Raw genomic sequence first — 14,524 nt, 5'->3', positions numbered from 1 at the left:
AAATCTGAGAATATTTTAGCGGAACAATTAACAGAAATATAGATTAAACTTTAAAAATGATTTCCAGTAAAAAAAAATAGATTAGGGGCAGGTTTGACCAATTTTTTTTTTTTAAAATAAAATAATATACAAATTAATTTTAAAAATTAAATTGGACAAAGAAAACCACGATACAAATCAAATTTTGTCGAGAACTTTACTGAGCCATTTATTATACATATATATTTTGGTGTAAATTTGAAATAGTTTGATTTTATTGGCTAAATAATGAGATAAGTTCTGACGCGAGCTAGGGTTGGTTATTATCAGAGCGCCTGCGCGAAACCCCAATCGGTGAAATTTGGAAACATTCATTTAGATTCAAATTTTTATTAGCACTTGTTTATAATTTCGACCTTACTTTAAAAGATAGTTTTTTTTTTGCCTCAGTCTAATATCCGAATCTAGCCTATTTCTAACGTAAGAGTTCAGATCTGAATTGGATCTTTGAAAAAAAAATAGACGGATAAGATTGGTTCGAGCCAAAAAAATCTTCTAAGATTGGGGGGAAATAGATCTTATGCAAGGATCTAGATCTATAAAGAGAGGATTAAAGTAGTGATTTTGCCAAAAAATAAAACTGCAATAAAAAAAAATACCTTTTTAAATATTGTTTAATTTTAGAATGTCAACAAATAGCATTATTTTAACATTTTATTGAATTATTGAGCGCCATATTTCAAGAAATTCCTTTTCAATTTATTAATATTTAAATGGTAATATCTTAGAGCTTAGAAGAATCTAGGATGATTAATGAACGTCCTAGACCCCCGGACAAATAAATCTACTAATTTCTTAGGCTAGGTCCTTTTTCTTTCTAGATATCTTGGCTGCTATTCTAAATTGAAGGGCTTCAGAATTAAGATCCTAAAGATGAGTTAAGATGCAACCTTAGATTTCTATATTATACCTTTATTTGGAGAGGTTCAATAATAAATAAATAACATTAATATAATATATATATTTTTTTTCTTATAACAGTAATTATTATTATAAATCAAAAATAAATATAAATATACAATAATAATATCATATAAGGTTGTCGAATCATAAATAGTAAAAAAATAATAATAATATAATTAGTCTTTTAAATAGCTCGGCTATAATTACTTTTAAAATGATGAGTCAGCCTGTTTTAGGCTATTTAAGTCCTAATTTTCATGTGTCATTTTAAAAAGTTTTTATTTTGTTTTTTAATGAATTATTTTTTATGACGATGCTTTAAATAAATTATTATACGTAAAAAAAAATAATAAAAATAAAAAGATTTCGTTATACAAAGATAAATATATTGCATATAAGGGTTATATTAGTAGTGTATTCATTCGTAAACATAAATATTTCAAACGAAATAAAACGGTGTATACACTTTTATAAAGGAATAAAACTACATTTTTAAAGGCAAAAAGTTTGACATTGTTTTTGTTTTTGAAAATAGGTCCAAAATACAGGAATCAATAAAGACAAAGTTCTATATCACTGCGACATTTTAAATCAGACATACTCATAAAATAAATCTAATGTGTATAAAATAATCTTAATGTACAAGAAATTATTTAAATAATAAAAAAAAATTAAAATTTTCTAAATAATATAAATAAAGGATATTTTTTTTTGACATTTAAAAAATGATTATATATAATTTATAATGTTTATGACGAGAAAATATTGAGGGTATTTTGGTGGGAAATTTATATTCGCCAATTTTTCGTTATTAAGGACCTCCACAGTTTCCGTTTCCTTCGACAAATAACAACGCTCCTTTTTTTTATGTCATTTGGGCATTGGGACAAAAGGGGAAGCCACCACTAGAATTCGTTTTTTTCTCGAGGATGCATTTTGATTGACAATGTCATCGTCGTAATCACGTTTGGTTTTAGCCCTAGGGCTATTTTTTGATGTTTTTGGAATTTGGTTCGTATCAAGATGGGGATCGTTCGCTATTCCGGCAAAACTTTTTTGGGGTGTTAGATCGTCGAAGAATACCTTTTTCGCGATGCGAATATCGTTCATCACGTGACCGGTCGCGTCGTTGACATTCGGATTGGTCTTGTCTTTCTTTCGTTCGGCGCCTTCGTTGGGCGTCGCTTCCCCCTCGCTGTTGCTACCGTCTCGACGAGAGGGGTGGTGTAGCATGACGAAGGCGTCCGAGGAGGTAAGCAAGGAGGATAGGGTGGACGAATTTTTATTATCGTTCGTAATATTCTCGGGTCTGAGTGGTAATTCTTCATTTTCTAGTTTTTTTTTTACGAAAACAAATAAATATAAAATAAAGGTTCCAGCGTAAAATGTATCATTGCACAATTCAAGTCTTAGACCAGACTGCTTAGGACTTTATCGATAGAACCAGAACGCTAAAGTTCGTTTCGTTATACGTGACATCTATATGAGTGGGAGGAAGGTTGGGGGGCGGAGAGGATTCTTAAAATATTTTAAAGGGTATATGGCCTAACCCTAACACTTTTCCCATATTAAATAAATTTTATATATTTTTTGTTTTAATTTTTAAAGTGATAAACCTTTATTTTATATCATAACTTATCTAAAATGAGAAAGAAATTAGATAGTCAGATTTCTAGGGAAATCTGCTGAAGGTATTAGTTTTAAAAAAAAAAATTTTATTTTACATGATTTAACTATATTTGGAATATAATTTTAAAATTATTCGCTAAATTTTCAAACTTTATGCATGTTTCGTGTTAATCTCGAAATTTATTATTTCTCCGGTGATATAAACTCTTATAAAAACAAATATTCTGATAATTGTTAAAAATTAGGAATAAATAATTATAAATTTGTCATGTGCCTGCCAATCGATTCGAGATCGCTGTTTATTAAAACAATCAAGGGATTTAAAAATTTAATCTTAAACTTCGAATAATGTTGTTAAACGGCTCAGTTTGAGCCGATTTTTTTAAACCGGCTAACTCAATATTTTAGGTTGGAGATTTCGATAACCTTTGTTCCTTCCCATGAGCAAAATCTTCAGGCCTGCGTAATATTTTTTCTGGATGAAATATTTGGTCAGCCGTTTTTAAAAACCGGCTCAAAACGAGCCGGTAAATAACACCAACTTCGAATAAGAATGTGCAATTATAAACGGAAAATATTGATAACAAACACGTGATAAAATATTTAAATTGTTGATTTGACCATGATTTATCAATAACCGCAAGGAAGCATATGTATAATAAAATGAAGGCACATTTAATAAAAAGCTTTTTGCTCCTCCAGGTTACAGTTTTATATTATTTTTTTTTAAATAAATTATAAAATTTGATTTTTAAATCCTAAAAAACGTGATTTATAGAATATATTTTTCAAGGGCGTCTTTAAAAGATCGGCGCCTATTTCGCACTCATCTAGGAAAATTAAGAAGATAGTTATTCTATGAAAAGTATATAATACCATTCCTTTAATTTTCAAGACTCCAAGACTGTCTTAATATCGAATTTTGAAATAGAAGTAAGAGATGCAAAGATATCTTAAATTGGGTACAAAAAGGCATAATTTTTTCTTTAAGACACAATACAAGCCTAACACATATATATATATACACTATATACCACTGGGTAAAGTATCCCGATTTATATTTCCGGTGATAGACGAAGGTAAGAATAAGGGCTGAGGAACGAGACGTTGATGGGTACAATTCGGCGATCTCAATGCGTACGACGGCAATAAAAGATTATTTTCGCGCGTGAATTCGAATCCCCGCTTGAAGAACCGGTCTTTTTTGCTTTTTTTTTCCCAATGTTTGAAATTTAAAAAAAAAATGCATTTTTAAGTGAAAAATTTAAAAAACTTTCCTTCTTGAAGCATAAAATTTACTTCCTTGTTTTTCGTGACTAAAATATCTTTAAAAGACTCGTTTTGTTAGAAACGCTTTTGACAGACAATTTTTTTTAAAAATGTTTAGATTTAACGGGTTCTAATTGGGTCATAAAAATTTTCATGTTTTTTGGAGCACATTTGTTCTGTCGTAAAATTTCCTACAATGAAATAACGTGCCAATCAATATCCATTCTTTTTTGACTTTAAAAAAAATGGAGGGCAAAATAGTTGTAATGTTGTAAACGAAAGCGTTCAAGAACGAACTTCGTTTACGCGAACGCGTTCCTTTCTTTTGACGAACGCGTTCGTATTTTTATTCATTTTGAAAATAAATAAATATAAATTCAATATTTGATTAATCAGCTGTTCCTTATCACGTATGAATTTGTGTAACTGGTCACTATTTCTGATCTATTATAGTTTGTTAATTTGAATATTATTAATTATATTTTACAAATTAGCGTAAGCATGGATGTTCTCATCTCATCATGATCATCTGATGATTCCGGACATATAGTAGTGGACCGAATTTTCCTAGGGGGGAGATTAAATTTATTGGATGGGAAGCGCCTATGGATACATAAAAGTTTTTTGGTATCACAAATTATTGGGTTCTGAAGTTCTCCTTAATACTTGAAGATGATATATGATTTCCTGCTTAGCACTTATTATTTATTCATCGGATAGGGTCGTCACCAAATCTCGTTCAAGAGTTAGATTTTAGGAAAAACTAACTGGGAATCAAACCAGCTTTTTCTGCATCAAAATCCCTTATTTGGGACGCAACCTGCGTTTCTTCATTTCCTTCATCAATTAATTCAAACCCTCCAACTAAGCGGGGAAAATAGAATAAAAAATTAATAAATATTCAAAATTCGATAATTTTATATTTCAGCCCAATAATCATATCAAGTAAAGGCAATTTATCCCGGTTTGCATTCTATATTTAAAAAATTTTTTTTATCGCATTCATCTTGTCTCATAGGAACATATTCATTATTAAATTAAGCTCTCTTGTAAGAACCTTCGACACTTATATATAGGTAGTATGCGTATGCGGAATCCGTCAATTTTAAATCCTTTACCGAGGGCGAGTTAAAAAAATTTAGAAATCCGATTAACCGGAAATGTATCCTAGGATGCGTAGAGTACCAAAACCGCGTAAATCGCGAACAATTTTGCGATAAACTTTAGAACTACTCCGAAAAATTTTAAAAATAATAACAAAATGTCTGCGGATGATTTTGGCGGGAATTTATAGGGTTAAATACTCTACACGTGCTTAGAGTACATTTCCGGTTTAATTGGTTAAATTTAACCGGAAATGTACCTCGGTAAATGATTCAGATTCCGAATCCCCATACTTTATTTAGTAATCGCCATTATTAGTTATAAAAATTAAAAAATGGTAAAATATTTTTTATAGCAAAAAAAAAGAAGATTGTTAATTTTTTTTTTTAAAAAAAAGATGACGTTACTTTTTTTTAAAAAATTTTTAATCATACGATTCATGAAATGGAAGAGAAATCTATCATCTATTCACATTATCTATATTCTTAATGTATCTGATGAACCTCGTATATTATATTATTATTATTCAATATCAATTATCGCTCTTCCAACTACACATCAACATTCGCGGAAAGTACGATCGAGGGAGGCTCGTCCTATCAAAACTTTCATTATCAAATAGAAGAAGCGCTCAACTTCAGTCGTGACACGAATAGTGCTAAGACAAACCTTGAGATCTCCCTATTTGGCAGCCGTAGAAAAATTTCCTAAAGTTTGAATTCTTTTTACATCACCACACCCTAAAGATTTTCCCGACAAAGTTTAATTTTTTTCTTTTGGATTTCTTGTTTTTCCTTTATTTTCGATTCGTTTTTTTTTATTTGCCAAACCTCTTCTTATCCTCACACCCTGAAAATCCCGACGAAGCTATATTCTAATGATATGATCCATTTTATTAACCAAACCTTCTCACTCCACACTGAAAATTCTCCCGGCCAATTTAATTTTTCCTTAGCGATTATTCCTTTTATTCCTAACTCCCCCTCCCATCCCCCCCTATAACATCACACCCCGAAAAATTCCCCTATGAAGTTAAACGTTAAACCTCTTATTTTTTATTACGGTCATTTATAAATGTCCCATTTTATTTGCCAAATCTTCCCACTACACCCTAACATTTCCCAAAAATTTTCTTTGCTAACTTCCATTTTTATTGATGCATTCCTTCGTCTTACCCGTCCATTTAATTCCTTTGTTCCCATGTTATGCAATAATATCAGTTAAAGTTATACTCCATCAACTAAATCTTATTTTTATTATTATTTTTTTTTGTTATGCAATAATATCAGTTAAAGTTATACTCCATCAACTAAATCTTATTTTTATTATTATTTTTTTTTGTTATGCAATAATATCAGTTAAAGTTATACTCCATCAACTAAATCTTATTTTTATTATTATTATTTTTTTGTTATGCAATATCAAATTTTTCTTTTATTTTATTTTTTTTAAAATCACAATAAAATATTATATTAAAAATAATATGATATACATAGAAAAAAAGATATATATATAAATTAAATATTATAACGAAAAATAATTTTTTGTGGTTAAATTCTAAATATAGTTGCAATGCAAAATATAAATAAAATTAACAAAACAGTTTTTAATATATAATAAATAACTATATTTGATAAACTAGGAGGGAAATGGGAGTGTTTCGAAGAAACATTTGTAGTTCCCCTTTAGGATTCCAAATTGGACTTTTTGTTTAAGAGATAGGGACTCGTTTTTGACCACTGTCCTTAACGAAATTCTTATACCCAATTGATTTAAGAACTTAAGGGATTGGGGACCGGGGTTTCCAAGGACGCTAAAAATTAGGGGAATAAATATAAAAGAATTAGGAGGAATCTATATTTATTAAATTTATTGGTTTCTTGTAGTTCCAAGGGGTCGGTATTTCCGTTAGCCGGAAAGGAGGTAACACAAGAGACGTCCCAGACAAGTCTTTTGCCGCCGTGCCAAGACGTTAAAGACATGCCGTCAGGGCGCTTACCGTCAGCATTTAGGAGACCTAATGGCTCCAAACTATTGGGGAAACCGGCCGAAATCAAGGCTTTGCCGATTAACCTATTAAGGTTGTCGTGCCTCAGGAAACGGCCACTGACTTTGAGGCACGAGAAACAATGTCCAGAGAAAGGATCAACCTGTCTGTGACAGGCAGCACAGGCCTCAGAAGGGATGAGGCAACCAAGCCTATGGCCAATGGCAGTTTGAAACTCATCGTCTGTGAGTAACGTTTCCTTTTTACCACTCGGAATCGCGTCTAGCCATTCATGGCCGTTAGTTTTTTTTTGCGTTTCTGAGCAGTTGAAGGTTAGTTAGATCGGGATACATACAAAGTTTTTCAAACGAGCATTGAAGCATAGGGACCAGGAAGCTCTTTAGATGACAGGAAACTGGCTGCTCGGAGCCTTGGGTGATTAGAGTAAGCCACTCTTGTTTAGCTGAAGAAAGTGGATCGTCCAACTCGATAAGCGAGGAAATAGAATCGGCGAAGGATATTCGAGATGAAAGAAAGCACGCAATTGCCATAAGGAAGGGGGGTGAAAATCCCAGTCCACCCCGGTAAGCGGGCATAGATGGGAGGGACCAATTGAAATCGGAAAAATTTAAGCCTAAAAGGGATTCGATAAAATGTTTAAATTTTAATTCGAAGACCTTAAGAAGAGTATTGTACTGGAAAACGGGGGAAGATTTAAATAAATGTAAGAATTTCGGTAGAAAAAGACATTTTTTGGTGAGAAAGAAGAACTAATGCTTGGGGAGATGAGGAAGATTCTTGAGTGAATTGGAAAGGGACTGGATCAAATCGTCAAAAGTTTTTAATAAAATCCTTATTGTTGAGGGAGGAAATTTCACACTTTTTCCTATTTATGGAAAGACCAATTATTCGAAATTAGGGGGGCTGGTAAATTTAAAATAATAAAAATTAGATGTATAAAGTATAAGGGGTATTATTAAGAAAAAGGGGGGGGGGGAATCAAAAATTTAAGAAAAATAATAATAATAAAAAAAAGATTTAGTTGATGGAGTATAACTTTAAATTATCTTCAGCTAAACAAGAGTGGCTTACTCTAATCACCCAAGGCTCCGAGCAGCCAATTTCCTGCCATCTAAAGAGCTTCCTGGTCCCTATGCTTCAATGCTCGTTTGAAAAACTTTGTATGTATCCCGATCTAACTAACCTTCAACTGCTCAGAAACGCAAAAAAAAACTCTAACGGCCATGAATGGCTAGACGCGATTCCGAGTGGTAAAAAGGAAACGTTACTCACAGACGATGAGTTTCAAACTGCCATTGGCCATAGGCTTGGTTGCCTCATCCCTTCTGTGGACACCTGTGCTGCCTGTCACAGACAGGTTGATCCTTTCTCTAGACATTGTTTCTCGTGCTTCAAATTCAGTGGCCGTTTCCTGAGGCACGACAACCTTAATAGGTTAATCGGCAAAGCCTTGATTTACGCCGGTTTCCCCAATAGTTTGAAGCCATTAGGTCTCCTAAATGCGGACGGTAAGCGCCCCGACGGCATATCTTTAACGTCTTGGCACGGCGGCAAAAGACTTGTCTGGGACGTCTCTTGTGTTACCTTCTTTCCGGTTAACGGAAATACCGACCCCTTGGAACTACAAGAAACCAATAAGTTTAATAAATATAGATTCCTCCTAATTCTTTTATATTTATTCCCCTAATTTTTAGCGTCCTTGGAAACCCCGGTCCCCAATCCCTAAAGTTCTTAAATCAATTGGGTATAAGAAATTCGTTAAGGACAGGGGTCAAAAACGAGTCCCTATCTCTTAAACAAAAAGTCCAATTTGAAATCCTAAAGGGGAACTACAAATGTTTCTTCGAAACACTCCCATTACCATCCTAGTTTATCAAATATAGTTATTTATTATATATTAAAAACTGTTTTGTTTATTTTATTTATATCTTGCATCGCAACTATATTTAGAATTTAACCACAAAAAAATATTTTTCGTTATAATTAAACAATTATGTTTTAAATATATATATATATATATATATTGATTTTTGTTTTTATAATTATTTTTCATATAATGAAGCAAGTTATATTTATATAAATATATATTTTTTATTCATTTAAAAATACGAATTATAAAAATATGTAATTTATTTATATTAAATTAAATATTAATTAGAAATTTAAAAAAAAATAAATAATTTATTCATAAAGTTTTGAAGGAACGTGAACGTTGAACACGTGTTTACGAAAAAAAATATAACGCTAACGCTTCCGCCCAATTTGTAAACACTATTATATAATGTTAGCGGCAAATGTGTAATTTTTTCAACTTTAAATGATTTTTTTTTTGAGCGCGTCATTTTATTTAACCGGAAATGGAGAGTCATTTATTATTTATTCCCGGTAAAATCAGATTTTTAAATTTAAAATGTATCGAAAAGTAAGGGCCATCCAGTTACGTTACTAATTTTCTGCCCACGTGATCAAAAAATGATTTCAAAGTTTGAAAAAAAAAATAACACATTGACGATAACATTAGTGGCGCTAAAGGGCTCGTTTTGAGCCGATACTCAATATTTCATCCAGAATAAATATCAGGGCAGCCTGAAGATTTTGCTTCTAGAAGGAACAAAAGTTTGGACATCTATTAACGAAACCTCGAAGCTTAGGCAAACATTTTTTTCTGGCTAAAATATTGAGTTAGTCCGTTTTTAAATCCCGGCTCAAAACGAGTGGTTTAACAACACTAGCTAACATGTATAATTAAAAAGTATTAATATAAATACAATATTGGTCCGGGTTATTAAGCCCCGAAACATTCAATGACCTTTAAGTATTTTTTTTTCCGGTTCCTTGGATTTTAACTGGGTCCTAACTTGGGCGTTATAGCGGATGAACGTTCGATGCTAAATTTCCTATACAACAATTTAACGGGAGAATTTTTTAAAAAAAATGGGTTATAAAAAAATATACCTATTTTTTCCGCCAGCGGTGGCCTTAGCGTTGAGCGCCAACACTTGGTCTATACCGAATTCCGAACCGTTGGAATCGGAAAAATTTGGCGTATCGTACCTACTAATGCTACTCGAGTCCAAATTATCAATCTCACGCTGTGAATCATTGTGCGCATGCCCCTTGTCCCTTTTGATATTCGGGCTGAGGTCGAAGGTAGTCGAGAGGGTAATCGCTATATCGTTAACGTGGTTCAAGGGGTGAGTATTAGGCTTGCTCCCGGCCAAACTAACAACGAAATTTGTGCCAAAATTTTGATTGGCCGTACTTGCCCTATCCGCCCCGGCCCTTGCCCGCCTAGTGATAACCCTATTATTGCCTCGGTCGTTTCTGGTATTGCGGCTGCCGTTGTTGTTAGCGTTATTACGACGGTTAGCGGACCAGAAGTTCCCGTACAGCAGCAACCGCATCAAAAAATTTCGCCCCCCGACACCGCTTACCATGTGGTCGTTAGTTTGGTTGTTATTATTGGGTGATGACAGCGATGGAAGAGGGGTAGGCGACGTGTAAAAGTAGCTGGAATTGTTATTGGACGAAAGTTGGTTGGAAGCGGGGTTAGATCTGTAGGCTTGATGCAAATTTTCCAAACGAAGTCCGGGCAAGGAGGGTTGAAAACTGATGCCCGTGCTAGAACGGTTGGATTGATTACTGACGAGAAGATTATGGTGATTGCTGCCGTTATTGCACTGTTTCGAAGAGCGCCTCGATTTGTCGATCTAGATTGCGAAGAAGAGGTTTTTCAGTTATAAAAAAAAAATTATTTGAAAAGGCGCCAAATAGGATTAATTTGGCGGTGTAATTGGGGAAGTAAAGGGGTGAGGTGTAATATTATATCAAGGTGTAGAATTTAGGTCTTCCCAATTGTAAGGCCCCTTCATCGCTCTTACTTTCAGCCCTCATTCTTATCCTATCCTAGCGAGTTGATCAAGAAAAACTGTTCAATACCTGACCTCTGACCCGTAAAACAATTTTACGCATATAAGGAAAACTTGCCACGTTTCTAAAAACACACACACAAAAACAAAATATAAAGCTGAAAGGAGGGGGGGGGGGTATATTCATTAATTTAAAGATCCGTTCCCTTTTTTCAAAATTTCTATCAATTAATGTCAGAGAACCCTGGAATTGGGGTACAATCACAGATTATTGATGATTTCTAGTTGAATCTACCCATTAGGCTGCGTCCAAAGTCATTAAAAAAAATAAAATAAATAAATAAATTTTGAGGAAAAAAATAACATAGCTATTTTTAATGTAAAAATAAAATAGTGTCCTATTTCATTTTTCGGTATTTGTAAAAATTTATTTTTTTTTTAAAAATAATAAAAAAAAATAAAGTTAAATAAAAATATATTCAAAATTTTGAAATTTTTAGAAGAAAATTAGTAAGTAAAATTTTTAATGATATTAATTTTTATAAATTTAACCAAAACGATTATGAAAATCCAATAAATAAAAATATCAGGGATAACATGGTTGGGAGAAGTGTACATTTAAGATTAGTAAGTGTATATATTATAAATTTTGAAACAATAATTTAATATTTTGACATCACCTTATGTGATTAAATAGAGATTCTATAGAAATTAGGCAAATTTGGGAGGAAAGGCCAGGACTATGAAAAAATTTTGAAATAAAATCAAACATATAACTTCAATTATGATCAATTGAAAACAAACCCTTTGCAATTTATTTTTACCATAATTTAGCCAATATTAACTTTAGAAATTAATGTAAAAAGAATAATAGGGTATGATTTATTAAGATATTGACTATTTATATAGAAAATATTTACTAAGTTTTATTGAGCTAATATTTTGACATCACCTTATGTGATTAAATAGAGATTCTATAGAAATTAGGCAGGTTGAAGGAAAATGTTGAAAATATTACCAAATTTTCTGAGTCAAGCTTGATATTGACACAGACAAATGTAAAATATTAAAAGACAAAAATATAAAATTGATTTTAATTAGGAATATGAAAATAGCCATCTGGGAACAGTATTATTTTATATTTGTATTAAAAAGTAATTTATTTTTAGGCAGAATCATATCTGAATCAAATTGCTAATCCAGTATTTGAATTGGATGCTGTACATTATTTAACTATTATTATATATTTATTATTGAATAATAGTTAGATCAAAATACCACAAACAAAGAGAATGAAAATCCAATTATCATTAAAAATATTCCAACTCCTATATTTAAAAGGAAAAAATTAAAAGTTATAGAATCTGAAACAACAGAGATTCTAAAAGGTAAAATAATTTTTTTAAAACTTAAATGTGTCCAAAGTGTTTTGTTATTAATTTATGAAAATTTTAAAATTTTAAGTATTTTTTCAAATGAATTTGGACGCAGCCTTAACAAAAAAAAATTATAGTGTGAATTAAAGCTACATTAGTAAATATTTCCAGGATCTAAACTTGGTTTTTCATTACTCGCCCCTAAACAAAATCAAAATATTTTAAGGGAGGGGGTATAGAAACTTTTTCAACCATGAACCAGTTTTCTTTACTTTTATAAAAGATAATGTATTTCAAACTTTCATCACATCCCAATATAAAGTAAACTTAATAACCCTTCTAAGGGGCGGGAAATATGAATATATTAGACGATGGTGATTGGCTAAAAAAGCGTGGGGGGGGGGGGCTATGATTTTTTTTATATACTATCAAAAAATTTGAGACATCCGATTTCATTTATTATGAACAAATTCTTTATTTATGGCCTGATTTAATTAGAATTGTTCCGAGGTTATAAATTGTGGCTCATTATAAGATTTTAATGAATGTCACTGGTTATTTAGAGCAATATGGATGGGTAAATTTTTTTTGTAAAGTGATAGGAATTAGATTTCAGAAGGTGTTCGCCTACAAATTTTATGTCGCGTAGACGCTGCCTAAATAAAAAATTTATAAATTGTCAATATGTTCCTAATGGTCCTATTTGATTAATTTTTTAATATATGTGTCGGTCAATCAATTTTAAAAAAAATGGCTAATTGGCAAAAGGACACCGAAGAACCAAATAAAATTCCCATTTAAATATTTAAAAGATTTTTGTTAAAATTGGACTATTTTCTTACCTGTAGTGCTGTCAAATTCGTCTAAATCCTGACAGTCGAAAAAAAATTCGGCAAACTTTGCGTTAAAGGATTATATATTTTTTTGTTGTCCAAGATTAAGCTATCCTTTAAGTTTATAAACTTCGATAAAGTGCTAACATGATAGTTATAGCTTAAAGAGTTGGTTCAAAACCTGTTAGGGCCCATTTATTAGTACTACTTTGTTGACGATGAAACTCGCTCTATACTTCAAATAAAGCATAAGCGGCGGCGACTTATAAAAATAAATGAACCCTGAAAAATACAACACTTTGCTTTTCTCTCCTCTACTTTAAATTTTTAAAAGGGAGTAAATAAAAAAAATTAACGAGAGTCGTTAAGGCCTGGCCACTGATCATTTTTCTAGAGGAGATATCTGCCGACAGATTATAAAGATTTTTTTTCGCCTCTAACATATGTTATGTACGTCATCATTCCGATTAATTTACCCCCCTTTATTATGCAAATCGGTAAATAAATGCAATGCATGACGCAAGATAAGATTGTTTATTTTCATTCCAAATAAAATTTTTTAGAGTAGCTAATTTGTTAAGAAGCGTACTCGAACGGTACTCGTACATGTATCGTGATACCTTTTTTTGTTGCTTGTAAAATGACAAATATGAAAATATGAGAGAGAAGGGGAGATAGAGGGTAAGGGGGGGGGGTAAAATAATCCATTGATTTGTCGTCTATTATTAACAGAGATTTTAAATCGGCAAATATCACAAAAGAACACGATTTTAACTATTATTCTTAAAAATCTGCGAAAAAAATTATTTATCAATCCTTTTTTTTTAACGTGCAAAAAAACGCAAAATAACCTTGAAAAAAAAATTAACAATATTTTTTTCTCTATAAAACATTACAAAAAAGTTGGTTTTTTTTGGTTATTTTTTTTAACATTGATGGGAAAAGATGCAATAATTGCATTAATAGTGCGCATGCGCATAAATATAAGCGTTTCGAAAACGCAAATAATACATTTTAAATGCGTTCGTTTAAATTGGACAGCTAACGGTTCAATCACAGCTGCGTTTACCTTTTTTTTATTTGCGTTTTGAAAGCGTTCAATTTGTGCGCACTATTATATAGCCCGCGGTTCAAAATTAAATTTCAAAAATTTTTTTTCCCCGTTCCTATGATCCCCTTTGTCCAGTAGGGAAAAGGCAGCGGATATAGCCTAGGTCAAATTTTTGGGGGAGTCACCTCAAAAATTGGAATTGTACAATCATTGAAAGTCGAAAAATTTTACAAAAAATGTGCTCCCATTGAACCCCGGCTCGCCGAAACCTATAGTGACTTCCTTTCATTTGTCCAATCGAGGTCTTGAAGACATCGGTCTCCGGGTGTGTCGGTAACCCGAAAAAGAGATTCATTTCTTGATTTTTTTTCCCGCCCTCTCCCGTCCCTAAAATTCGCCAGGAATTTTTTGACGCTGATGGACAAATTATTATTTTTATTATC

At 31.9% G+C, this 14,524-nt stretch overlaps 1 protein-coding gene across 1 annotated transcript in view; it reads right to left on the bottom strand.

Moving 5' to 3' along the window:
• Positions 1-1,103: 1,103 nt before the first annotated feature.
• LOC135929178 (uncharacterized) overlaps positions 1,104-14,524 on the bottom strand; it is a 38,753-nt gene continuing 25,332 nt past the window's right edge. Inside the window, exons 6-8 of the mRNA XM_065465715.1 lie at positions 9,908-10,662; positions 3,606-3,778; positions 1,104-2,273 (exon numbers count right to left, since the gene is read on the bottom strand). Coding sequence (XP_065321787.1) covers positions 1,813-2,273; positions 3,606-3,778; positions 9,908-10,662 — 1,389 coding nt within the window. The 3' untranslated portion in view covers positions 1,104-1,812. The remainder of the gene's footprint in view (positions 2,274-3,605; positions 3,779-9,907; positions 10,663-14,524) is intronic.

This window comes from Gordionus sp. m RMFG-2023, chromosome 4 (genome assembly GCF_954871325.1).
Source record: "Gordionus sp. m RMFG-2023 chromosome 4, tfGorSpeb1-WG-v2, whole genome shotgun sequence".
NCBI lineage: Eukaryota > Metazoa > Nematomorpha > Gordioida > Chordodea > Parachordodidae > Gordionus > Gordionus sp. m RMFG-2023.
The sequence above is the reverse complement of the archived record's forward strand: the minus strand, read 5'-3'. Positions and strand labels throughout refer to the sequence as shown.